The 27,114-nt window shown below is 45.6% G+C and overlaps 1 protein-coding gene across 2 annotated transcripts in view; it reads left to right on the forward strand.

Annotated features, from left to right (window-relative positions):
• fgd5a (FYVE, RhoGEF and PH domain containing 5a) overlaps positions 1–27,114 on the forward strand; it is a 57,050-nt gene that overhangs the window by 22,198 nt on the left and 7,738 nt on the right. For both annotated transcript variants that reach the window (XM_083771529.1, XM_083771530.1), the window contains exons 4-17: positions 520–578; positions 1,422–1,452; positions 6,795–6,946; positions 8,408–8,564; positions 14,660–14,750; positions 16,353–16,403; positions 16,798–16,856; positions 18,107–18,178; positions 19,639–19,707; positions 25,035–25,118; positions 25,321–25,400; positions 25,819–25,915; positions 26,061–26,198; positions 26,437–26,539. In XM_083771529.1, the coding sequence (XP_083627655.1) occupies positions 520–578; positions 1,422–1,452; positions 6,795–6,946; positions 8,408–8,564; positions 14,660–14,750; positions 16,353–16,403; positions 16,798–16,856; positions 18,107–18,178; positions 19,639–19,707; positions 25,035–25,118; positions 25,321–25,400; positions 25,819–25,915; positions 26,061–26,198; positions 26,437–26,539 (1,243 nt within the window). The remainder of the gene's footprint in view (positions 1–519; positions 579–1,421; positions 1,453–6,794; positions 6,947–8,407; positions 8,565–14,659; positions 14,751–16,352; positions 16,404–16,797; positions 16,857–18,106; positions 18,179–19,638; positions 19,708–25,034; positions 25,119–25,320; positions 25,401–25,818; positions 25,916–26,060; positions 26,199–26,436; positions 26,540–27,114) is intronic.

Here is a 27,114-nt window from a genome sequence, read left to right on the forward strand (position 1 = left end):
GTTTTGGTCTAATTTTCAGGAAATGAGGATCAACATGCATCAATGTTGCATTTGTGAAAACGGTCCCATTATAGGAAAAGGAAAATAACATTGACAAAGTGCACCAAGCCTTGCCGGTAAAGCCACCTAAATGGCTTCGATGTTATGTTTTTAGGTCGTGGATGTTTTGAGGCCCCGGTGATTAGCCTCTACATCAATGACCAGCGTTGTTGTCACTACGCGCACGGCCTCTCATGCATAATGCATCCCACAAAAAATGTTCAAGTCCTGCATTTGAGAAAGCTTTCACGTCCCGGCCGCACTGTAATGAAATAATCAGTCTTATTTTGACAGCGACAAAGAGCAGGGAGGAAAAGAAAAGAAAAAAAAAACCCTGGACATTTATTTTTCCTCAATCGCGTCGGCCGCTTAGCTGTTCCTATTAATGTTTGAGTGGTACAAGTGCACGCGGAGCCTCCTTTAGACATTAGCCAAGCTCATTCATCCCCCATGCTTTTCTCCCCTTGCCCTGTCACCCAGATTGATGGCAGATCCCGAGCCTTCTACGTCGCCAAGGAGCTCGTGGACTCCGAGCGAGGGTGAGTGTCTGTGCCAACTCATTTTACCCTGCATGCTCTCCTCACTCTCACGCTGGGAGGACACAAGGTTTGGCTGTCCCCCCCCCTCCCAACCCCTCGATTGCCTTTCTCTCTACTCTCAGTTTGCCGGTTGCCCTCATGTCCGCTGGCCTATTCCTCACTCGCCCCCCTTCCACTGTACCCCTCTCCCCTGTGTCCACTAACATATCGTTGGTGTCAGGGCAGAAACCTCCTATCTCCATATTCTAAACTTTTGTGTTTTTCTTTCATAAATGAAAGCCCTGCTTGATCGTGCTAGAGTGTCACACAAAAGTATCAAAAGTATAGCAGATGTACAGTACAAGCTGGAAACGTGGCACAAAGCGGCCCATTTCAAGCTTTTAGATCTGCTAATTTTGCTACTTGTTTTGGACATATGAGGTTTCCACCCGAGAGAGACGATATCACGCACTGCGACTGAACTTCTCGCAAGTCACTGAATATCAGCTTTAGACTTGGCCAGTTGGCCACTGCCAACAGTGCCATTAACTAACTAACTAATTAGTGCCATTAACCAACAAGCTCAGTTGTTGCAACGCGACACATTGTGAGCTTGTAGAAGGCTATTTTCATGGAATGTTCACCCCAGGACTGTAGGGTTCTGTCACGGATGCAGGAATATGGGTCTGTTATGTCATGTGTCTGTGTTTGTATGTGCGTGCACCCATTTGTTTTGTGCGTCTCTGCAGATCTTACAGCGCAGCGTTGGCTAATTTGACCAAAGTTCTAAATACTGTAACTAAGAATTCGTCTTCACGTTAATTGCCACGTTAATTCCTCCTCTCTTTCTTTTCTATTCCGCAGACATGTCAAGGCCCTCAAGCATCTCCAAGAGGTAGGGGATGCTTCTCAGGATTCAATCAGACTCGCAAGTATTTTGTTGACTGAATGAGCTCAATTCTGGAAAAGCCCCCTTTTCCACTGTACTCGTTTTGGCTCGGGCAAATCCATTGATGACATCACATCCTGTGAGTCTCCGTCGTCTGTCTGTCCGTCCCACCACCACCACCGTAAGGCTCTGTCCAGGTTTATCAGTGTTGTTGCAGTGCCGGCCACTTCCTGGTCTTGACAAGGTTGACTCAGAGGTAGTCGCCCCGTAGGGTGACGCAGGTCGCAATGCGGCATGCAGGGCAGGCTGGCAGCCAGGCAGGGTACTCGCATCGACGCTGTCCTTTAGGCGCACTGCCACATGCGACCACCACCACCGCCCGTCTGTGTACCTGGCGCCCGAAGGTCAACAATGGATCCCGTCGGGGGCCTTTAAAAAAAAAAAAGAAACATTGGACATGTTGCCGGTGCATGCCCGCCCCCCCCCCCCAAACTGTTCAAGAACAAACAGGAGGGGTTTCCTATACGGAGATGATGTGTAGTAGGGAGGAAGGTTGCCAGTGCCACAGTTCACAGAATAAAATGTTAATTTAACTCAGGGAGCGTGCAACCTTGAACCACGTTGATCCTATGGAACCCGGTTCCGAATTGTGCACTCTTGAGTTCCGTTAACACACTCGTTACAGTGTGTGCCTTAAAGCCGGGCAGAGGAGCGGCAGGTGAGCTGTAGTCAGGCTGCAGAGGTCAGCCATGCGTCACCTCCGGGTGCTGTCATCTATTTCCGTCACACCTCGTTTACGGGGCCTGTCACAAACGTGTCCCCGCGTCCCCCATGCGGACCACATCCTCACAGAGTCACCGGGATGGATGTTTACCAGACGGACCACTTTAAAATGACCTTTGCGTCAGGCTGTATACAGACAGCTACACTCCAGCAATCTATTATATTTCATTTTGATCGCGGTGGAAAGGTGTGCGGTTTGCGGATAGATTTCACTATTACAGTGAGTGCTGTTAACCCACTAAGACCTGAGGGGCCACTCCCACGAATGCCTCCTAAATCAGTAGTTCTTCTCACACTCACTTTCTCAAAAATAGCAGATGTACAAGCTCGCAGCGTGGCACGAAATCACGCGCTGTGAGCTTGTATATCTGCTATTTTTTGAATAGCCAACGCAAAAAATCTAAAATGACACACAGATGCTTTCTCGGTTTCCATGGGTTAAGCTAATAACGTTTTGTCAAGGATTGAGTGTGTGTGTGCGTGCGTGCGCGCGTGCTTGTGTGCGTGCGTGCGTGCGTGCCCGCGTGATTACTTGGCCAGTACAAATCTGACAGGTGGAATCAAGGGGAACCCATCAGTCAGCTTGAACCATATACCCTTGAACAAGGTTGTAACCTGAATTACTTGCCCCCCCCCCCCTTACCATGATTTATAATGGGCTCATTTGAATAGTGAAGCAGCAGCTTCAATGCGATTTGATTCCATTAAATAGCTGAGCCATGCAAATATTCATATCATCTAAACATCACTTCGCTCTAATGAGCGTACATCTGCAATCGCAACCTTTATGCTAAAATAATAAATATAGAATTATCTGTATACAAGATTCGATACACCACCCATGTACCTCTAAATACTTCCTTAACCCATTCTGAACGGGCACCCATTTTGGTGTTGGCATCATGTTATGCTTTAGCTATTGAAAAATAGCAGATCTACAAGCTCATATCGCGCCACCGAGTGGCGCGATACGAGCTTGTAGGTCTGCTATTTTTGAAAAATCGAAGAACGACTGACATTTTTTTAATCTGATCTCAGGTCAGAATGGGTTAATCAGACCAGTGTGTGTCCAGTGGAAACCTCGTATATGAATCTGATCTCAGGTCAGAATGGGTTAATGTCAGTGAAGTCCACACCCACAACACCAGAGGGAGTTCAACAAACCAGGGACTAAATTAATTCCGCTCCCATGCCACCAACATGTGGAACACCCTACCACCAGTCCACACACACCACCACACATGCGAATCCCTTGACTCCTTCAAAACCGCTCTCAAAGGGCACCTACGGACGACTGCAATTCGAAACTGGCCCCCGTAAAATCTGAATCCCCCACACACCCCCTTTTCTCCTCACTGTATATGTTTTTTCCCCCCTTTTACCTCCTCTATGATGATTTCCTGTTTTTGGCTATATAGAAGTGTATATTTGTACGTCTCTAAATGTTATGATGAATTGAACATGGTGGACCCGACTGTAAACAAGTGTAATGCTTTATGGTGTCGTCCACAGTTAACAGTTTTGTATTGAGTTGTGCTTGAAATGTACTGTAATTCTCCAATCTGTTAATGAATACTTCAATCAATCAATCAATCAATCAATCAATCAATCAATGCAGACATACTGTAAAGACAGATCGATATCACGTGACTTATCGATATCACCTCATTTGCTCCGGGCAGTTGTCTCGCTGCGGCTTCGGGTCTTTTTTTTATTTGTTTTACTTTCCATATAATGATTTGTTTCATAAATTCTCAGCCATGCGTCTTTTGAATCTGAAAATGCAGGGTTCTGGTGAAAGCAAATAGGTAATCTTGGTTACCTGTGTTTCTCAATATTGTTATCGTACCAGGCTCCAGGGGTCTTTTCCCCATTGCTCATGACATTCAATCCGTTATTTCTTCTTTCCACTCTGCTGCATAATGCATACTGTACGTGATACCCAGTTGTTATTATTTTTCAGGGGTGGAAGTGATCTCTTGATATATCGGGCCACTATTTCAAATAGACTGCAATCGTAACAGCGTGAGATCGAGTCTAAAATGGGTCCTTTTGACAGACACGGTGTCAGCACTCTATGACCGCGTGACTCCATCTGCACGCATGCACACACACACACGCACGCACGCACATATGCACACGCACGCACATAATATTGCAAAAGGACCAAAACCGCCATCGCTGAGAGTCAGGAGAAAAACACAGTCTATTGTTTCATTGTTTGTGATAATATAATATAATAATATTAATATAAGGAATAACTTGAACATATAGAGAAGAATTTCCAAAACCACGACCACGGCATGGGAAGTGAAGCATAACGGTGTATGCTCCTCTTCAGGTGAGCTTTCACAATAAGAGCTGCCTGTACAACAACACTGTGAAGCCAAAACTATCATGATTTTGTTGGTTACTGTTGTTTATACACAGTGACCTCTAAATAGACGGCGACCAAGCGTGACAAGTCTGCTCCGCCATCTGTTTAATGTTGTCTCTCGACCTACTTTTACCCGACAGAAGCAGCGATCAGGCTGTGTGTGGATGGCAGACGCACTGGGTATTGAGATCATCTCATCCACAGGATGTCCACAAATACCAGATAGAGCCACTGACTGCGTGGCGGGGTGTGTGTGTGTGTGTGTGTGTGTGTGTGTACAAACTGGGCGGACGCCTTTTTGTGAGACAGGAAGCAGGTTGGAGTCCATTCATTCCAATGGAAGAGTGACCGTGAACACAGCTTCTGACACCATTCTTTATCTCCATGGTCACTGAACTAAACACTGGACCGTCACGATCAGGTTTAGTTGCATACTAAAATACCGGTAGCTTTTTTCAGAGAGGCAAATCAGGAGAAAATGTACTTTATTATTGACCTTTCTCTGTCCCAGAAAAGCACCAGTAACCATAGGACGTCCGCGCGTCCACTTAGGAGACCATTTGTAGGATTTGTGTACCATTTCGACTCTAGTGGTCCAATTGGGATGACCGAAACACTAGCTCACAGTGTACGAGCGTGTGTGCGTTATATTGCAAACACACACACACACACACACACACTCAATCACATATGTGTGCGTGTAACTGTGTGATGGGTTGTGTTGTTTTCTACGCGTGTGCGTCACGTCGCATCTCCCTGGAGACGCAGACAAACCGCGGGATCCCTTAAGCCAACAGTCTTACAGTCCTGATCCAGGCCAGAAGTGACGAATGCTAAACTGAGACTGCGATCGATCGTGCATGATGAACGGCCAGCTCCCCAGCGCCGCCATGTCACCACATTATCTCACCAACCGCCCGGGACGTCTGTATTCACTTTATTATGTCCGCGCTGTCCTCTCAAATGGAATGGATGGGGCTGTAGACCCCTCCATACATTATGGCTTTACAGTGCATTATATGTCATGTTAGATAGCCAGGCAGCTCTAGCCGCAGACACAATTGATATTTGTTAAGGCCTTTTGACACCTCCTAACGATTGGCACAGTTTCATCTGCCCCCCCCCCACCCCTCCCTTCTCTCAGCAGATAAATAACCTCTCTTGAGGACATTCAATCTTGGGTTGTTTATTTTAGCCCTTATGTGTCATTGGCACTCAGCCATTAAACGGCCTGTTCGACATGCCAGTAGAGCATAGCGTTTTGTGCTCGGCTTCTCTATCGTGTTGTTAATCATCGTAGCATTTTCAGTGTCAACAGGATAATGAATATGGAGATCTTGGAATGTAGATGCTGGTGGAGATCTTGGCAGTGCAAGATGAACGTCCTTGCTTTTTGTGTTATAATGTTTGCTCCTTTTGTATACATTTGTACACTGTACTATTTGCAAACGTGAAACCAAATGTTTGTTTGTTTTAGTTCCATTTGTGCACTCTCAGAGTTATCGGGGTCCTTGAAATTTAAAAAGTTTGAGGACCCTTGATCTAGGAATAAATACAAATTCTATTTATATATTTTTTTGTTAGTAAAATAATAATAATGTAAATAGTACAGTAAGCATATAAAACTATACAGTAGTGCAACATCAACTGAAGCATTCAAAAGCGAAACATCTCTAAGGGGTTTTTTTTGTCGGAAAAGTGTCACACCTCGCGGGCGTGAAGCGAGACCTGAAACAAAGTGTGGGACGTGAAGCGATTAAAAAGCGCGCGTCACCCTTTTGTCGCGCGACAAAGAGCTCGGTCGTGCGATGAGGCATAAATTATCCCTAAATCACGCGTACAGGCAGGACGTCCCCTTTTCCTGAATGCCTGGACAGAGCCCAGAGCAATGCAGCCACTGAGGGGACGACGCTGGTGGATTTGGAATGAAGGGCGGCAGGAAGGATGTTTAGGAGGATCTGACCTTCCTTCCTTCCCTTTTCTCTCTCCCTTTTCATTCCCCGTTTCTCCCGTCGCCCCTCCGATCGTCCCCCCTTCCCCACATTCGCTGCCTCCCTCCCTTTCCCCTTCCTCACACTCTCACATAATCCTTTTTTCCTCCATTCCTTTCTCTCTCTCTCTCTCTCTCTCTCTTTCTGTACCCGTGCACGCTCTCTCTGTCTCTCTCCCTCCGTCATGCCCTGTGCAGGACTTCAGGACAGCCGTGGGGGAGGCGGTGGGGGAGGAGGGGGAGTCTGTGTTGGAGGAGCAGAGGCTGGAGGAGATTCTTGGCGTGCTCCCCCAGGTCTACACTCTGCACAGCAACATGCTCATCGAGCTGGAGGCTCGCATCCGACAATGGTAAGATGCACGCACGCAACGCACGCAACGCACACACACACACACACACACACACACACACACACACACTGGGACCTGTTCTTAAACAAGCCAACCTACATACCTAGAAGCTATACAAATGCATCCTTTTGCCACTATACAAAATCACAGATAAATTCCAATTGGGGCTGCATAATGATTCAGGATAAATAATGCCACTGGCTTTCCCCAAAGTACAACTCCAGACCAGAAGCAATAAGTATGTCAATAAATATATAGATTTATTCAAAACCTGAGATTAAGTACAAACCTTGACCTGACCATCTGAGAGCACCACAGTCCGTTTTTGAAAGGCAGTCTTTTTAACAAGGTAGCAAGTTTCAACAATTTAAAACAGTTTGAACATACCATTTCCCCCCCATTTTCTCCCTCACCCCATCCCTCCCCCCACCAAAACTGTGACTTTTCAGAAAATTTAAATAAAATACAAAATTCAGTTCCATTATTTATTCACACGCTCTTGTTAGTACTCTTCATTGGTTCAATATTTATAAGCATTTAACAACTTTCACTGAAATAATAATAACGCGTGATGTGACAGTGTAGTATGATAAAGTAGGGCATTTATTTACGGGAGGGCGGGCATTTACAATACATTGAACGACATATTTCATGACCGCCAAGAAATCCCTCTTGTCACTGTTAAAGGAGAATTCCATACTAAAAGGCTTTCTTACCTTTCTTTGTAGTTGTTACGTCCCCACCAAAGAGGTCCAGGTGTTATTTTGTGCAAAAGCTCCTTATTGGCTCTTTCCCCTACCATAAGCCTTAAATGAATTGCATTGAATTGAATGGGAATTGAATGGAGCTATGGGGTGTTGTGCTAATTCGCTTATTTCCATCGCTCCAAATTATAATTTCTTTGTATATATCCTCTCTTCATAATGTAAATAATATCCCAAGCGGCACACTTTACTACTTCTTTCGATGGAAATAAGCTAACTAGCATAACACCCCATAGCCCCATTCAATTCCCATTCAATGCAATGCAATTCATTGAGGGCTTATGGTAGGGAAAATAGCCAATAAGGAGCTTTTGCACAAAAAAACACCTGGACCTCTTTGGTGGGGACATAACGACTACAAAGAAAGGTAAGAAAGATAAGAAAGCATTCTAGCATGGAATTCTCCTTTAACCCATTCTGACCGGGCACCCATTTTGGTGTCGGCATCATGTTGTGCTTTAGCTATTGAAAAATAGCAGATCTACAAGCTCATATCGCGCCACCGAGTGGCGCGATACGAGCTTGTAGGTCTGCTATTTTTGAAAAATCTAAGACACTTTTAGAATCTGATCTCAGGTCAGAATGGGTTAAAGATTTAACTGTCAGGATGTAATAGACATTTTTAGAATCTGATCTCAGGTCAGAATGGGTTAAAGCCCACCATGTATGACCCGGTTCCCACCCCGGTTGGTTGCAGGGAGGAGAGCCAGAGGGTGGTGGACGTGATCCTGTCGCGTCGGGACGACTTTGCCGTGTTCGACACCTACCTCTCTGAGTACGACCGCAGCATGTCTCTGCTGGAGGAGAGCGTCAGGAGCAACGTCGCCTTCGCCGGCGTCGTCAAGACGTTTGAGGTACAACACCGCAATGAATGAATGAACGACTGAATAACTTTATCCAGCTCAGTGGCCTCGTGATGGTTCGAGCGTCTGCCCTGAAACAAGGAGGTCTGGGTTCGATCCCCAGCCGTTATTATACCAAAGCCTGTGAAAATGGGACCCAGTGCCTCCCTGCTTGGCACTCAGCATCAAGGGTTGGATTAGGGGGGGGGTTAGATCAACTACAAAATGATTCCCGAGCGCAGCTCCAAGAGACGGGTCAAATGCGTAGAACAAATCTCGCATAAAGCAATGTGTGTGACAAATAGTAGGACTTTAACCTTTTAACCTCAACGCATCCCATCATCCCATTTTAAAGAACACGGTACTTCCAGTGCCAACATGCTGACACCAAAATAATATCTCGTATGCTCTCTCCTCAGATGTTTGCACAGATAAAACTGTGGTGTTGCAGTTTCTCCAGAGCAGAGAGGGGGTGTTCCACTCAATCTTCTCTCGGCAGAGCTCTCAGTTTAGGTTTTATCACCCAGCCCTCCATGGAGAGATAATGGCCTTTTCTTAAACCGCCTCTATCCTCGGCACTCTCCATGGAGGGACATGACCTTTCTACCGTCATACACTCATCTTTCACACCAGCCAAACACCAAACCCTCATTTCCTCTCCAACAACAGACACACACACACACACACACACACACACACACACACACACACACACACACACACACACACACACACACACACACACACACACACACACACACACACACTCTTTATCCTCACTCCTCCCCCGCGTATAGGATTGTTGGTGGATTGGCGCGTAATCTGGATTGTCTTTCCCAAATATGATCATCACAAGTGGTTCACACACACATTCCCTGTGTGTGTGCGCGCCTCTTATAAATCACTGCTGTCTGTAGGTCACAATAGAGTTATTGTGAACCCTGTCTGATCAAAAACTACTAATGCGGAGGATATTATTACAGTAAGCAAAGAACATTATTTGTAAACAGATACAGCAATAGATTTCTTATTTCCATGCAGCCTTTTGCTGGACTATTAAATTGATCTCTGTTCATGTAGCTGGAATCCGTCTATAGCAGGACACAGGTCACCTTGAGAAAATAAATATTATATTATATCCAGTCTTTTTTTTTGTCAATGATTCTATATGCAGAGCCAATTACTTTCATGTCTCAAGAATCACTCTCTAATGCTTGCTCGTAGACACGATGTTTTGTCTAGACATTGACGTAGGGTTTTATTCAGTATAACTCTGTCCCCGATACAGCAGTTAACTCATTCTGAACGGGTATACCCATTTTGGTGTCAGCATTATGTTATGCTTTAGCTATTTAAAAATAGCAGATCTACAAGCTCATAGCGCGCCACCGAGTGGCGCGCTACGAGCTTGTAGGTCTGTTATTTTTGAAAAATCGAAGAACGACTGACATTTTTTTTAAATCTGATCTCAGGTCAGAATGGGTTCATCAGACCAGTGTGTGTCCAGTGGAAACCTCGTATGAATCTGATCTCAGGTCAGAATGGGTTAACAGTCCTGTGTGCATTGATCCGTGCACATACACTACAGTGACTGGCTCACACTATGGTTCTCGGCATCTCTCTATTGATTACACAAGTGAGCAGACAAGAGCCCAACTGTCCCTCCTCATGAATATTCATTAGCAGCTGCCCCCTCGCCAGACACAGTCAGACCCTGCAGGACGACTATAGAGGAGAGAGAGAGAGAGACGCCGTGTTCGATTGTACATTGATATCATGTGTCATTAACCCATTCTAACCTGAAATCAGATTCATACGAGGTTTCCGCCGGACACACACTGGTCCTGATGAACCCATTCTGACCTGAGATCAGATTCTAAAAATGTCAGTCGTTCTTTGATTTTTCAAAAAATAGCAGACCTACAAGCTCGTATCGCGCCACTCGGTGGCGCGATATGAGCTTGTAGATCTGCTATTTTTCAATAGCTAAAGCATAACATGATGCTGACACCAAAATGGGTTCCCATTCAGAATGGGTTAAGACCAGAGGTCGGGTCTACAAATGTCTTCTAAATCCTAACAGTTTTATGAAAAACATAATTATGTTGCTATGTCAGCTGTGCTCAAAATCTTTTCATGTCAAGGACCACCCAAAATTATATATGTATTTGGCCACCGACCCCTATCTCAAAATATTTAGTTCCAGGGTCCCCCAGAAGCAAAACATTTAGTAAAAGTAATCGCTTCCAAAAATATATTCAAAGACTTGAACAAATATTCGCGATTTAAAAAGAAAATAGCAGATCTACAAGTGCATATTGCGGCATGGAGTGACACACTCTGAGCTTGTATATCTGCTATGTTTGAATAGCCAAAGTATAAAATATGGATAAGTGGTTCAATCTAAAGTGACACAGATACTTTCACGGTTTTAAACGGGTTAAACTATGATCGTATTCAAACCAAACCCTGTTTAGTTTTTGTTATTGCCGTTTAGTGCTTTGAAACAAACACCTGCAACCGGTTTTGTAACTCGGGATGCAATACTGTAGCTATTGCATGAGCTTGACTTAAAAATCTGCGCGAAAACTGATTATGATTAGCCAATAGTAAACAATGGATTTGATCCATCGATCTGTTTTGCCTCTATGAAGGTCATGTTCTTTCTTTTCTTTCCCTTGAAGCGGTCATGAATGGGCAACAACAATGCATGCATTCCTGAACTGTGTGTCTTCCAAAGCAGACATTAGTGCAAACAGAAACACTTTTGTGTTCTGTTGTGTTTTGTGTTCTTGTGTGCAGTTTTATTATTTGTTTTCATTCCATTTAAAGAGGACAGAGTGTGGTTCGTGTTAAGAGAAATGCAGTGCACGTGAAAACCCTCCTTTTTTTCCCTTTTTTTTTTACTTCACATGCACCACAAATGTCCTCCAACATGTCCTGAGTGTCCACCGACTCTGTGTATTGAATCTAAAGGGTCTCACACAACGCCAATATACGCCAGCAAGAACTCCCTCGACACAATACCAGCACCCCTCCTCCTCCCCCCCCCCCCCCCTCGGTTCCCCTCACAGGTTGAACGTGCATGATGGATGCGGTGGCGTATCGCTGGCGCTGCCTCTGGACCTCCAGGGTGTGTGTGACCCCGCCGTAATGAGGGACAAGGAGGAGCGAGGGAGTGGAGCCCGAGGTCCACGCAGGTCGTCCACTGCAGCCTGTCCTCGGCTAAGAGGCCCGCGGGTCGTTTATCTACCTCCGAGCGTTCACCACCCCAACAACCGACCCAACAATCCCCCGCTCATGCTTGCCAGAAGAACGGAACGCCAGCCGCTCGGTTTTATATAGCTGGGTTTTTGTTTGAACGTCAAAGGTTTTTTCGGGTCACGTTTTTCAACCGTTTACGTTTAAGTGTCAGTTGATCCTCGTTCTTTCAACGTGACACATTTCACACAAAGAAATTGTAAAGTGAAAAAAAGAAAAGACGAAATGTAGTCTTAGAATGCGTCGCAATATCGGGAGCTCGTGTGTTCGTCTGTTCGTGGGAAACAAAATATATGATAATTATAATGACCTTTCAGTCTGTGACCTTCCATTTGATATCCCTCGCTCACATCCTCTACCTCTTTATTTTTCTTCCCTATATTTCACCTCTCCCACGTGCACACACACACACACACACCTCTCTCTCTCTCTCTCTGGGTGCTATAAGCTTGGGTCCAGTGGTGTGGCTGCTAGTAATTTCATTGTGGATGTGGTGATGACAGTGATGAAGTAGCTTTGGACCGTGATCAGATCACTGCTGGACCCTTACAGGATTAAAGAGCCCCCTTCTCCACAGCCAATGGCTTGTTTACTGGACCGGCTACAAAGCCAATACGCTGTGCCATGCACGAGTGTGTGCATGTGCGTGTGCATTTGCATTCTTCTGTGTCAGCATGTATGGTATTTGGTTTCAATATTTTTTACACTTTAACCCTGACATACCTACAGTATTTTGGTGATGTCATTATATATATATATTTTTTTTTAAATTGAGCTTAAGTGGCTAATTATTTGATGCCTGTTAGCGTGTCCACCCTATAGGCACAAATGCAGGACCTTGTGGAACGACTCGGTGCAACTAGAATTTTATATATTAATATCATGCATATTATGGTTGTTGCCGGTATATGACTCCATCATGTTTATACTGTGTGCAGAGAAGCCCAGCGGATAGGGAGGGGGTGGGGGGGGGAGGGGGGAGCATGGGCTGTGCAGCAGGTGAACAGACAGAGGGAGAGAGAGAGAGACACAGAGACAGATAGATAGAGAGCGAGAGAGACACAGAGAGAGAGAGAGAGAGAGAGATGGAGTGAATTCCCAGTAAAGGCATCTGGGCAATGAGGCGGACAGAAGCTAATTAGAGAGGCAGCGTCCTTTACATCTCCCCAATTAGATCAGCTGCGCGTGCAGGCGGCGAATCAGCTGCCTGTGACGGAGACAGAGAAGCGTGGTGTGTGTGTGTGTGTGTGTGTGTGTGTGTGTGTGTGTTTGCGCGTTTGTCTCCTCATCGTACAACAAGGCATCATCCTGTCTCCTTTCTCCTCCCTTTTTGGCTGGCTGGCTCAAAACCCAAACACCAAACCCTCTCACTAATTAGCATCTTCTGGGTCTGCCGAACGGCGCCACTTCCTCCGAACACGTGTCAATTGGATGACAGTTTTACAAGTGACATGACGCTCAGGCGGCGTCTTAACGATGAGAACTTGTCTGAGAGAGAGAGAGACTGAGAGTGAGAAACGGAAGACGAGAATTAGGCGAGAATTTATGCCCAGTGTTAACGACCGTAACTGATTTTCAACTGTGAAACGTGAGCAACACATATCAGTGTTAAAATCCAGTTGTTTTTCATCCATGAAGTATAAATTGGCCATTATAATAAGACAGAAAGATAAATGATGCTGTGGAATAACGCCCAGGAAATGAATGACTGACTGACTGACTGACTGACTGACTGAATGACTGACTGACTGAATGACTGACTGACTGACTGACTGACTGACTGACTGACAACTCTCTGCTTTTTGTTTGGAAACTCCTCTCCTCTCCTCTCCTCTCCTCTCCTCTCCTCTCCTCTCCTCTCCTCTCCTCTCCTCTCCTCTCCTCTCCTCTCCTCTCCTCTCCTCTCCTCTCCTCTCCTCTCCTCTCCTCTCCTCTCCTCTCCTCTCCTCTCCTCTCCTCTCCTCTCGCCCAGCCTCCCTTAATGCAGACAAAGAACGCTGTGTTTAACTGCACCTCCCCACCCTCTGCTCCTCACAGCAAACACTGTTATCTTCACCAGCGTGTGTGTGTGTGTGTGTGTGTGTGTGTGTGTGTGTGTGTGTGTGTGTGTGTGTGTGTGTGTGTGTGTGTGTGTGTGTGTGTGTATGTGTGTATGTGTGTTTCTAAATGAGATGAAGATGCTGTTTCCTGCGGGGTGCAATCTCTGTGTCTGTAATGAAGGATAAGACTTCATTAGATTAGACATTAGAGGCATTTCTTTGCGTGCATGCGTGTGTTTGCATGCGTGCACACATGCTTGCATGTGTGTGTGTGTGTGTGTGTGTGAGTGTGTGTGTGTGTGTGTGTGTGTGTGTGTGTGTGTGTGTGTGTGTGTGTGTCTGTGCAGGTGTGTGTGTGTGTGTGTGTGTGTGTGTGCGTGCATACGTTCCTTGGTCCTCTGTGGGCCCCCTATGCCGCTCGCTCAGGTCATAAATAGCTGTCAGAGACAATTAGATACTGATCATTTGTCCAGATCTCTCTTTCATTGTGTCACCGTCGCCCCCTTTCACCTGGAAAATGACTGCCCGGAGAAGAAGAATGGGGATGTGGGGGGGTTAGCTGCCTCTGCCAAGGTTGACTTAACATTGCATTTGTCACCTCCGACCTTGAATCACAACGATGACATAGAGGTCACTCTATTATATTAGGCATACGTAGAGGCTGTGTGTGTGTGTGTGTGTGAGTGCTTTATTGTTTTTCCTTGATTGTGGCTATTTTGTTTCAAAGCTTCACACGTGCGCGTGTGTGTGTGTGTGTGTGTGTGTGCGTGTGCGTGTGCGTGTGCGTGTGCGTGTGCGTGCGTGTAGACACAGGGCCCGGAGGGAACTGAGGTGCCACTGAAACACCAACTACTGCAGGTGATAGTGAGAGTGCTCCAATACCGTATGCTTCTCACAGGTAACACTCTCTCTCACACACACACACACACACACACTCACACTTATTCCCATGCATGCATTCACACCTGGCTGCGAGGGAAGATAAAGCGTTAGACTACAACAGAATCCGTGTGATTGCGTGCGTGCGTGCGTGCGTGCGTGCGTAAATACATTTCATAAATTTAAATAACACAGGAACGTGATATATTAGGAACATAATATCGCGTTTTCATGTGTTTTGCATGGTGCCTCAAGCGCCCGTAGACCATGCTGTCTAACTCTATCACATCCGCATGTATTAATTATTTCATAACATGTTTTCTTATGATTAGCAGCAAGAGTTGTAGCATAGCAGCAGTGGGTCATTTTCATTGTACAATCTGGGTATTTCAATGCATTCCCGTGGGAGGTTCCAATAGCACCATGTTATAAAGCAGTGTGTGTTAGTTACATTTTCCAGGGTGATAATATAGCCAGGTTGGGCTCCTCTCAATCTAACCATCCATCTGGCTGTATCAAGCCAGGAATTGATCTATCATTCTTCATAATCGTGTTTCACACATTAGGATTCTAAATCCTAAAAACAAAACAAAAAAAACATCAGTGTATTATACATCATGCATTTTGCTGTGGACCCCCATCTGAAACCCAGAAGCAAAAATTCAATTTATATACTATACAGTAACTCAGAAGGTCCTGGGTTCGATTCCCGCTCGGGGCGCTGTGGGTGCTGGCGGCGTGTTTCCTCCTCCGCGTCATCAGTGCCCATACCCGAAGGCGGGGTTGGCGAAAGGGCCTTTCTGTGTGGAGTTTGCATGTTCTCCCCGTGTCCCCTAGGGTAGGTACCCTCACAAAAAACATGCAATAATCCTGGTCTCTAAACTGCCTCCCCCTGGCCAGCCGGGACGCCTGATGGAGGGGAAAGGAACTGGTTGGAATAACGTGCTCCTTCCACGCGCTACGTCCAACCAGGGAAACTCCCCCCTGTCAGGTGTAAAGGAGCAACTTGGACACTATATATACAGTAACTCTGGAGGCGCCCGTCATCGAACTGGGAAACGTCCGCCGTCCGGTTCCCAAGTGGCCCCTCTACCCTGAGCCACTGCCACCGTCTAGGCAGCACTGGCTTTTCTACCCAGTCTCACCCAAACACGGTGAAATAACACGGAATTGCGATTCCATACATACATGCCTAGAAAACCCCAAAATCTGTACGATACTAAAATCCTCCCCATAGACAGTGACGGAGGGGCGCCGTCTCTACCGAACTCGAGCCAGGGGATAAGACACCTCTGAGCGGCTCTAAAAGGCTGCGAGTTGCCGTGTCGAGCGTTGCGAAGTTCGGTAGAGCCGACTCAGCCCCGTCCGACTTGTAACCCGATTATGGACAGTACTAGTAAATAACCCAGCCACGGTGGAAATAGCACTTCCGTACTAGTGAAAGCCACGCCTCCGTCGCGGTCAAAACAGTAGTGGTTTACGGATTTGGGGGTTTTCTGGGCATATATGTACGGAATTGCAATTCCGTGCTATTTCGCTGTATTTCTGTGAGATGGGGTTGGGCTTTTTGAACTGCCATCTTTTCATCTTTTGACCTGTCTGTCTGTCTTTCCCCCCCCAGATTACCTGAACAACCTCTCTCCTGATTCCAAAGAATACGAGGACACACAAGGTAATCCCTTCATGGACGGGCTCTTCTCTTCCCTCGCCTGAATGATCTGTCATAAAGCAGCCTGTCATAAACATTGACATTTTTGTCAGCCATCAAAGCCACCCACACACACACACACACACACACACTACACACACGCACACGCACACGCACACACACATGCAGACAGAAACACACACAACATAGATGATACACAGTAATGAATTCATCATTCATTGTTACTCTTGCAACTGGACCCCACAAATGGACCCGTACGCGTCCATTTGGTTAAATTTGTGCACTCTTAATTAATCAGGCTCATTTTGTACCAGTAGCCAGTTGTTGAGAGTGTGCATGTCCTCCTGTGAATGCACATAGATCTCACCTGTCTCCCATGTGTTGTGTCGTGTTGCAGCTGCTCTCGTGATCGTGTCCGAGGTGGCGGATCAAGCCAATGACAGTCTCAAACAGGGGGTAAGTTGAGCGCACACACACGCACGCACGCACGCACGCACACACACAAACACACACACACACACGTCACACACATCCCTGCCCACACGTGTATACGCATCTCACATTTGAATTCAGAACATGTACCTGGCTATACCGCACTGATCTCCCGCGGTGTCATATGATTGACTGCACACCGCTTTACGTCGTGGAGATTGGTCTTTGCTTTTCATGGTGGCAACTGGTATTGCTTCTCAACGTTCCCAAGCAAGATGTTCTAATCTACAACCCATTAATCCATATTCCATTTTACATGTTGGCTATTAAAAAATAGCAGATATATACAAGCTCACAGCGTGTTCCTTTGTGCCGCACTGCTAGCTTGTGCATCTGCTATTTTTGAACACTTTGGAAAAATATTGAATCATTTTGAATTCTGTTAACACAAGTCTTCTCTTCTGGGGGTCCCTGGCACAAAACATTGTCAGTTGGGGGGGGGGTCTGCAGCCAAAATATATATCAATTTGACGATCCTTGACACTTAAAAGTTTGAGAACCACTGCTGAAAATCTCAGATTTTCAAGCTCATAACAGCTGTGTAATTCATCTCATGGATGACAGAGGCACTGTGAGGGAACTAAAGGCCCTCTCCTCACTTAGATACTGGCCTGCCAAAAGTCCATTCTGGGGGCGAGAAATGATGATGTCATCAAGGGGTCCCAGGTGTATCGTAAACAAAGGGCGCAGTGTATAAGGGTTGGAAGATACTTGCTCCCCTCTCACTTACAATTATTCACACGCACGCACGCACGCGCACACACACACACACATGCACGCACGCACGCAGGCATACCTCCCCCCCCCCCTACACTGTTTTTCTCCTCTGGCTGTCAAAAAACCATGCCTCCCCCGTGGCTTACTATCAGTTGACTCGTTTCTGTCACAGTCCCTTTATCTTTTTCTCTTAAGCGTGCACACACACACACACACGCACACGCACGCACGCACACGCACACACACACACACACACACACACGCAGCAGGCGCAAACAAGCTAAGAAACAGTGGAAACAGAGGGTCTCTCTATCTGGTTTTCCAGTATCACATCCCCCCCTGTCTTTCATTCACAAACAAACAGGGGACAGTTTCATTCTCTCTGCCCTTCCGCCCATCGCTGGAAAAATCACAGAACAACCCTCTCTTCTGCCTCCACTCACCCCCCCCCCCCCCCCCCCCTCTCTCTCTCCCCCTCCACCCTCTCTTTCTTCCAGGAGAACCTGCTGCGTCTGGTTCACATAGAGTACAGCGTCCGCGGCAAGCGGGACCTCCTCAAACCCGGACGGGTGAGAGCGCCGTCCGGACAACATTGCAGTGTTTTTCACTTATCAAAATACAACGATACTGTGTTGTCTTTATCTAGCCCATTCTGACCGGGCACCCATTTTGGTGTCAGCATCATGTTATGCTTTAGCTATTTAAAAATAGCAGATCTACAAGCTCATATCGCGCCACCGAGTGGCGCGATACGAGCTTGTAGGTCTGCTATTTTTGAAAAATCGAAGAGCGACTGACATTTTTAGAATCTGATCTCAGGTCAGAATGGGTTCATCAGACCCAGTGTTTGTCCGGCGGAAACCTCGTATGAATCTGATCTCAGGTCAGAATGTGCTAGGAGGCCAGTCTCTGTAAGCCTTGTGCTGGATCTATCTTTTCAGACTGGCAGCCCCCCCCAAATTCAATCGTTGCCCTATCAGCCAGATTAGAATTGATTGATTGATTGAATACTTTATTAGTCAGAAATGTGAACAGCATGTAGGTAGAGTGAGATAGTATAAGGCTAAAATAACAGCAAAAAAACGTTCTGGAGACTTGTTTCCATTGTGGTCCTGTGTACTCAATTCTTCACATTAAATAAACAATTAACACAATATAATAATATGTCGACAAATACAAACACTATATGTAGGAAAAGGGAAAAACGGCGGCAGCGAATGACACCTCCTATATCTGCGGTTCAGATAGATCCTTTATGTTCTGCTGATAGATGTGTGCTTTCAGGGCAGTTTGGAAAGAAACCAGTGATTCACATCTTTTAATGGATGGTGTTAGTCAGGGGGCATTCCACATTCTGGTGGCAGAGTAATGGGATGAGAATCGGATTTGGTCATATCAAATCTGACCAGCCCAAAAGAAATCACATGGAAACAGAAAATTGCATAATGCGATTCACATCTGATGTGTCTCAGTCTGAACACTCAAAACACTGACGCCAATATCCCTATTTGTAATTTGTCGTATGACTTTGTCACTCGCTTGGGAAAAAAGCCAATCTGCAAACTGGTAAGATCTGCTGATTTCGGGCATGTGGCACCGCCTTTACGACAGGGCATAGGTTGAGCATTTATACTCATGCCTACTTTGTTATGTTGTCATATTATAACAAATTATCTCCACATTTTAACGTTTTGTGTTTTTTCAACTCCCTACCTGATCACAACGACTACAGCGTCACACAAAAGTATCAAAAGTAGCAGATCCGCGAGAGCTTGCAGATCTGCTACTGTACCGTTGCTGTTTTTAAATTTTAAATTTTAAAAGTAACCGTTTTGGACTTGTGAGGTTCCCACCCCGACCGACGATATCATGCAGACTGGTGGACAAATCTGATCGCTTGCAAATAACCAGTCAGTTCTAAAGATCATAACAATTACTTTGAGTATTCGAGTATCAATTACTATTAACTCCCAGCCAGAACAACGCTGATCATCCCTCTCTCTCTCTCTCTGTGGTGTTCTCCTTACAGGTGTTTGTCAAGGAGGGAACTCTCATGAAGGTCTCCAGAAAGAGCAGGCAGCCCAGGCACCTGTTTCTGGTAATATTATGTTGCTTGTTTGTCCGTCTGTTTGTTTGTTTTTGTCACGTTAAAGTATACGGACGAGATGAATCAATGACTATTCACAAGTTAGACATTTAGCAGTCGCTCTTAATGCAGAGTGATTCACAGTAAGCAGGGTAAACACGAGGTAATATGCATAGAAAAGAAAGGTATAGAGTCTGAAGAGGTGAGTCCTCAAGAGTCTCTCAGTCAACGCTATAGCGTACCCAAAACACCTGTTTACCGTCCACAACTATGCTAGGGATGGAAAACGCATTCCGGTTACCTTGAAACCTATTTGGTGTGTGTGTGTGTGTGTGTGTGTGTGTGTGTGGGGGGGGGGGGGGGGTATTGGGTGGAGGTCTGTTTGTCTGTCTGAGCGATGCAGGGTGGGGTGTGGGGGGACAGAGCAGGGGACACGGGGGCCAAGGCCACAGAGCTCTCCGTCCAAGAACCACACCCATCCAGAGAGAGGGCCGGCCAGCCAGACTCTGTTCTTCTCCGATCTCCTCTCCTCTCTCTCTCTCTCTCTCTCTCTCTCTCTCTCTCTCTCTCTCTCTCTCTCTCGCTCTCAGGACTTGTTTTCCAGGCCCGGGCCGTGCTTCCTTTACAGGATGTTTGGTGTAGGTCACTGGATGCCGGCTTCCTGTGTATGAGGGAGGGGTTCTGACAGCAAAGCGGCGAAGGCCAGACAACCCTGTAGAATGCAGAGAGAGGAGATGGGGGGGAGGGGGGGGGGGTGTACAAACACGTCAAGTAGAGAGGCGCGTTCTATTGTTGTTCCGCGAAATAACACTGTGTCATATCGTAAAACGACATTTGAATGGTTTATCTAGCGTTTCTCAAATTTGGGGGGGGGGGGGGGGTTACGTGTGCCCCTAGGGGTACGCAGAGGTACTACCGGGGGTATGTGAGAAATGCCGTCGCTGTCGGGCAGAAACCTCTTATTTTGTGTTTTTTTTCTCATAGCCTAAATGAACGCCCTACAGTACACTTGATCATACCGCAGCGTCACACCAAAGCATTGTAGATCTGCTGTACTTTTGCTATTTTTACATTTGAATCCTGAACAGTAAGGTTTGGACATTGGGTTCTATACCCGACAGAGACGATCAAATAACAAAATGGAAACATTCACCGCTGATCTACAGTATAGCAACATAACGTTTTGTGAAGAAAACCGAGAGGATTTAGTTTGACATTTTGTAGACTCGGCATCAAAGGGTCTTAACCCATTCTGGTGTTTTTTAACTAAGCATTATGTTATACTTTAGCTATTGAAAAATAGCTAAAGTACGATTGAGAAAATCGTAAAAATGCGGCACTCATCTTTGAATATATATTCTTTCAGAGCGAACGTTTTTTTTTATTTCGACGTCAGGCCTAGAGGTCTTAATGGGTTCAGCCAGCGGTTACTAGTGTGTGTGTGTGTAGTCAGTGGAATGATAGCTGGAAGGGTTGCTGGTGTAAGCCGGACAGCTATAAGGCTTATATGAGCAGGATGGCTCCGGAGGGTCAGGTGGGATTTATGAGCGTTTAGAAGGATCGAGGGAAACCAAACGGCGGCGGCGATGATGAAACACATCACTCACCTCCAGAGACACCCGATGACCGCCACGTCCACCGTTGCCATGTCTGCTTATTATGAGCCACGTTGGGCTTGTTTTTCTGTTAGGTTGTACAGTCAATTATCCATAGTTGTGGGCTGTGGGTTTTTGGACTTGATCGTAAATTGTAGTTGCTTATTTGGCGCATGATTCCTGATGTTGTTTACATGACAAGGACACCATTAACCCATTCTGACCTGAGATCAGATTCATACGAGGTTTCCACTGGACACACACACACTGGTCTGATGAACCCATTCTGACCTGAGATCAGATTCTAAAAAATGTCAGTCGTTCTTCGATTTTTCAAAAATAGCAGACCTACAAGCTCATATCGCGCCACTCGGTGGCGCGATATGAGCTTGTAGATCTGCTATTTTTCAATAGCTAAAGCATGACATGATGCTGACACCAAAATGGGTTCCCGTTCAGAATGGGTTAATATGCATTTGTTATATGCATAGAGCCACTACTGTTCCTGGACCCCTCCCTAACTAAAATTATTATATTCAACCCGTTGCGAGCTTGTAGATCGTCTATTTTCAATTAGGTATCAGAGGTGCCGATTTAGGGGTTGCGCTGGTGCCACAGCACCCTTGATAAATTCAAAGCACCCTTTGTCTAGACTAGTCCTTTCACGTTAAACCAGTTTGGGTAGGGACTCCAGCCCCCCACACATACGCACTTCACACCTAAGGACACCTAAGGTGTGAAGTGTTGTGTTTATGTTCAGGTTCAGCACCCTTTGGCCGTGAACATAGATTGGCGCCCCTGATATGTATAAAGTGCTCATGTGACCTAGTAGTATACCAGGGGTTTCCCAACCTTTCCATTACCACAGACCAGCTGATAGCTATGTTCACGGACCGGCATGGCTGGGGGGGTGGGAGGTGTGTCGCGGTCGTGCATCATCGTACCAAAACACGGAAGACAGTTGACTGGCCTGGAGTGGCCTACCCGCTGCTATATTATTATACAAGTAAGACGCGCAAACGCGGGAAGCGAACGCAGCTCGTAAATGGCAATAACAATTAGAATAAATTACATACTTTTTTAAGGTTTTCTTTTTAAACTTCACTTTTTGTGTTTTTTTAAGATTTTATTTTTAAGTTAAGTTTTTTGAAGTTTAAGTGTTTTTAAAGTTTTTTTTTGAAGTTAAGTTTTTTTGTGTTTTTTTAAGTTTTTTCTTTTTCATTTTAAGTTAAGTTTTTTTTAAGTTAAGTTTTTTTTTAAGTTAAGTTGTGTGTGTGTGTGTGTGTGTGTGTGTGTGTGTGTGAGTGCGTGTGTGTGTGTGTTTTGTGTGATACAGCTGCGCCCTCTGGTGGCGGGCGGGTGGTGTAACAGCGGGACACACACACAGACATTCAGCCCTTGCTGTCATAGTTAGTGCTCATTGCGTTCGCAATCACATGTTATATCATTGTCATTGACCATATCAGGCTGTCCTAGTGTAGTGGTTAGAGCATATGCCTTTCATGCAGAAGGTTGTGGGTTCGAACCCCGTGCCTGGGGTCGATCGATGTCAGCGAGGGCATGCGGTCGCAACGGGGCATCTTAACGCCAAATCAAATAGGTTCAGCTCTGAGCCAATAATGTTTTCTTAGACCCGGTTGCTTGTTTCCCTCGCAAGATCCGGCAACACTGGTCGTCACATCATGCCACTGTCTGAGTTCAAAGAAGAACATGGGAGTGTGATGTGTGAGAGACAGAGAGATTAAATGGAAGAGAGAGAGAGGGAGATGTGTCGGGGGGGGGAAAGAATGACAGAGAGAGGTCAGGGGGTCTGCAACCTTTCTCACATGAAGTGCCATGTTTTCATTTTTGTGATAGTCAGTGTGCCATATATAATTATGACACCACATCAAAATTAAATATTACTATAGCATCATGGGGTCAGGATGAAGGCACATTATTTCACTGCGAAAGTCATTTGCAGGTTGTTGCGCTTGTTGTTTTTATGAGTGGCATTTATATTGAGGATGGAATCCTGTGGTACCCGAGTAGCGGAACAGCTGGCGGTGGCCACATGCCCTGAGGTCATAGTCCGGTCATAGTCTGGACGGACTGAGAGGCCGGTACTTACATTTTTTACTTAAGTAAAAGTATCAATACCTCATAGAAATACTCCTAGTACTCATAGTCCTGTATGCAAAGTGTAGGCTACTTTAGTAAACGTATTTTGCCATGAGAATGTACTTAACCCATTCTGACCGGGCACCCATTTTGGTGTCGGCATCATGTTATGCTTTAGCTATTGAAAAATAGCAGATCTACAAGCTCATATCGCGCCACCGAGTGGCGCGATACGAGCTTGTAGGTCTGCTATTTTTGAAAAATCGAAGAGCGACTGACATATACATATACAGTATAATTCTGGAGGTCCTTGACATAAAAAGATTTTGAGCACCACTGATATATGGCAACAGAACATTTTCCAGAAAACTTAGAAGACATTGTTAGAAGCGGCCTCAGGTCTTAATGGGTAAGGTCTTCATCAGGGTGAGAACTGTACTAACTTAGTAGTAACTTTCCACCACGACCACTGCCGGCCTGCCGGGGATCACGTGCTGCTCTGGCCTCTGGCCCCAACAAAGCTGCCCGGCGGCGGCAGTTTGTGTTGTTGTTTGTTGTGGTTGTTGTTGTAGGAGGAGAAGGCTGGATCCACCCAGTTCTGGTTCTCACAGCAGCAACGGCGCTGAGAGAGCATGCTAGTCCTGGGAAGAGGCAGGGAGGATGAGGGCTGGGAGCCAGAGGCCTGAGAGAGCTGCAGAGGGTGGAGGAGAATTCCTGGATGCTGTCTTTTTACAAGCCCCTAAACGGATGTTTGGAGCAGCACACGCTAGGTGTGACCGAAATGATGTCACCTCTTTTGTCCCGCTCAAAATAAAACACCCCGGGAAATACAATGGGAAATACAAGAGTTATGTTCTCAGGATCACAATAGTTTGTTTTGGTGTGACTGACAACAAGCTAAATAAATGCTGAGAATTAGATTTTTCTTTTTTACTTTGTTGTGTTTACATGGGAACTGAGGACTGAAGGGGTGCACAGACTGCGGTGTGTGTGTGAATAGTGTGAAAGGAAATACCATCCAAGAAGTCACTATGAGGAGCGAGGCTGGCTTGGGAGGTAGTCATGGCTAACATTGCCTCCTTGTGGCCATTATGTGATATTACGTTGTTTAGTTGAGGTAGCCTACATCTAGCTCTAGCACATTTACACATGGCGCATTTCAAACACACACAAAAACTTGAAGCTGGATGACCTTGTTTCATTTACAATTTTTTAGCTGACCTGATACTGGAAAAAGACATTACACCTGATTGGTTTAATTAAAAAAATATATATTTTTTTTTAAAGCCTTTTTTCTTTAAGTTTTTTTAAATACAAGCTCACAGCTGCGAGCTTGTAGATCTGCTATTTTGGATTTTCTTTTAAATCTTGAAAGTATGAGAACTATGTATTCAGAAAGCACTTGTAGAATCAGTCTCAGATCTTATAGTGGGGAACTCATGTTTTTTCTTTTTGTATTGTCTTGGTGTTATGTTGTTTCTGTACTATGTGCTGCTTTTGTTGTTGGTGTTGAACAGACCTGTGAAGATGAATATCCTTCGGGACAATAAAGATTATTATTATTATTATTATTATACGGACAAAACATTTTAGTCAAAAAATGATGGGATATGTAAAAACTGCTCTCTCCGTCGTCCCCATCAGATGAACGACATCATGCTCTACACGTACCCCCAGCAGGATGGTAAATACAGGCTGAAGAACACCCTGGCTCTGTCTGGGATGAAGGTAAACATGGACTCCTTTTCTCTCCAATCAACCGCTGCTGACTCCTCTGTGTGTGTGTGTGTGTGTGTGTGTGTGTGTGTGTGTGTGTGTGTGTGTGTGTGTGTGTGTGTGTGTGTGTGTGTGTGCGCGCGCGTGTGCGTGTGTGCGCGAGTGCGTGTGTGGTGATTACTGTCATCGTGACATGTTTGGTTCTATTGTCCAGGTGAGCAAGCCCGTCCTGGACAACGTGCTGAATTGTTTAAGGATCGAGGTGTCCGACATCACCATCACACTCTCTGCCAGGTGAGGCATTCATAAAACCCATCATGTTATGCTTTAGCTATTGAAAAATAGCAGATCTACAAGCTCATAGCGCGCCACCGAGTGGCCCGCTACGAGCTTGTAGGTCTGCTATTTTTGAAAAATCGAAGAACGACTGACATAGACACATGGCTTTTTCAGCAAACTGTCAGGATGTAGAAGACATTTTTATAATCTGATCTCAGGCCTAAATGGGTTAAGCCTGGTTCATACGTGGTTGTACGACAGTGTTTCCTTAGTCGTTCCTTAAGCCCACAACGCGTCTATGTTGTGGACGGTTCACTGGAGGAGAAGGAAGGAGCCCCAAACTAGCAGAGGGGGAAGGCCGTAACATATTTTCATCCAACTGACTGTATTTCTGTCTCTCTCTCTCTCTCTCTCTCTCTCTCTCTCTGTCTAGCTCGGTTGGAGAGAGAGAGGACTGGTTCCACACGTTGAGTCGAGCCATAGCGGACAACGCCGCAGGACTCTGCACGTTTGGCGGACCCTGCAGCGAGGTACGAATCGAGAGGCTGCACCACCACTAAAATATGATATGGAGCACTGCTGCAAGCTTTGACATGCCCTTTGGCAGTTTCTGTTTACTGTGAAAAGACCTGGCCTTGTTCTAAAAGCCTCAACAACACTGTTTTGACCTTCCAGGCCCGGGAGAAGCTGTGGATGGCTCTGGGTGAGGCGGCTCCAGTTCTGGTGCAAGTGTCCCACGTCATGATGTGCATGAACTGCACCTCCGACTTCAGCCTCACTCTCAGGCGCCACCACTGCAATGCCTGTGGCAAGGTCCGACACCTAAAGCCAACCAAATCTTTGACCCCCCGGGTCACTCAGAGCACAATATAATAACCACTGCATGTCGCTCGCCACTGTTGTCGTTATAGTTGTTGGTTGAGTTAGAACGGTTTCTAAATCTATCTTCCTATTCTTATTGTGTTTAATTTTTATTTAATGTAAAGCATACAAAGGGCAACAGCCTTTGAACTTGGAGGCCTCATTGCTTCTCTCTTCCTCCCCTGTGAAGGTGGTGTGTCGCTCCTGTTCCAGGAACAGATTCCCACTGAAGTACCTCAAAGACAGGGTGGTCAAAGTGTGTGACCACTGCTACGCCCAGCTCAGGACAAGAGGTGTGTCTTTTACTTTGTTTGACCTCTTTGTTGATAATAAAACATATTGTTGCTGTCGGGCAGAAACTAACTACATACAAAATATTAACTTTTCAGCATTTTCGGGTAGCTAGGACCTTATCTGAAATATTTGCAATCGAGGTACCATGTCTCCCTCAGATTTTCTTTTGTTAAATGATGATTCCACACTCTCAATACCAGTCATTTAAAAAAAAGTATTCTTTGCTGGAACTACTGCTACAAAAAATCTCCTTGTGTCTAGATGGAAACCTCCTCATATAGTCTTTCTGTAAAAAAATGGAAAATACTATTTCTGAATGTATTAGGGTTGGAAATATCAATTGCGAGAACTAATGGAGCTGTAGAAAAAGTCAAAGCACAACTATAATGCCATATTTTAAATGTACATGTATGTATGTATGTATGTAACTATGTATGTATGCCTACTTTTCAATCTTTATTTATAAGTCTACCAGCCAAGATGCCTATATATTGTAAAATGTCAAACTAACTGATGAAATTGGGGAGGGTGGGGCGATGGGGGAATTGTAACGAAAATGAAAAATGCTTAATAA

The sequence above is a fragment of the Protomyctophum parallelum genome (assembly GCF_964188405.1).
Source record: "Protomyctophum parallelum genome assembly, chromosome: 8".
NCBI lineage: Eukaryota > Metazoa > Chordata > Actinopteri > Myctophiformes > Myctophidae > Protomyctophum > Protomyctophum parallelum.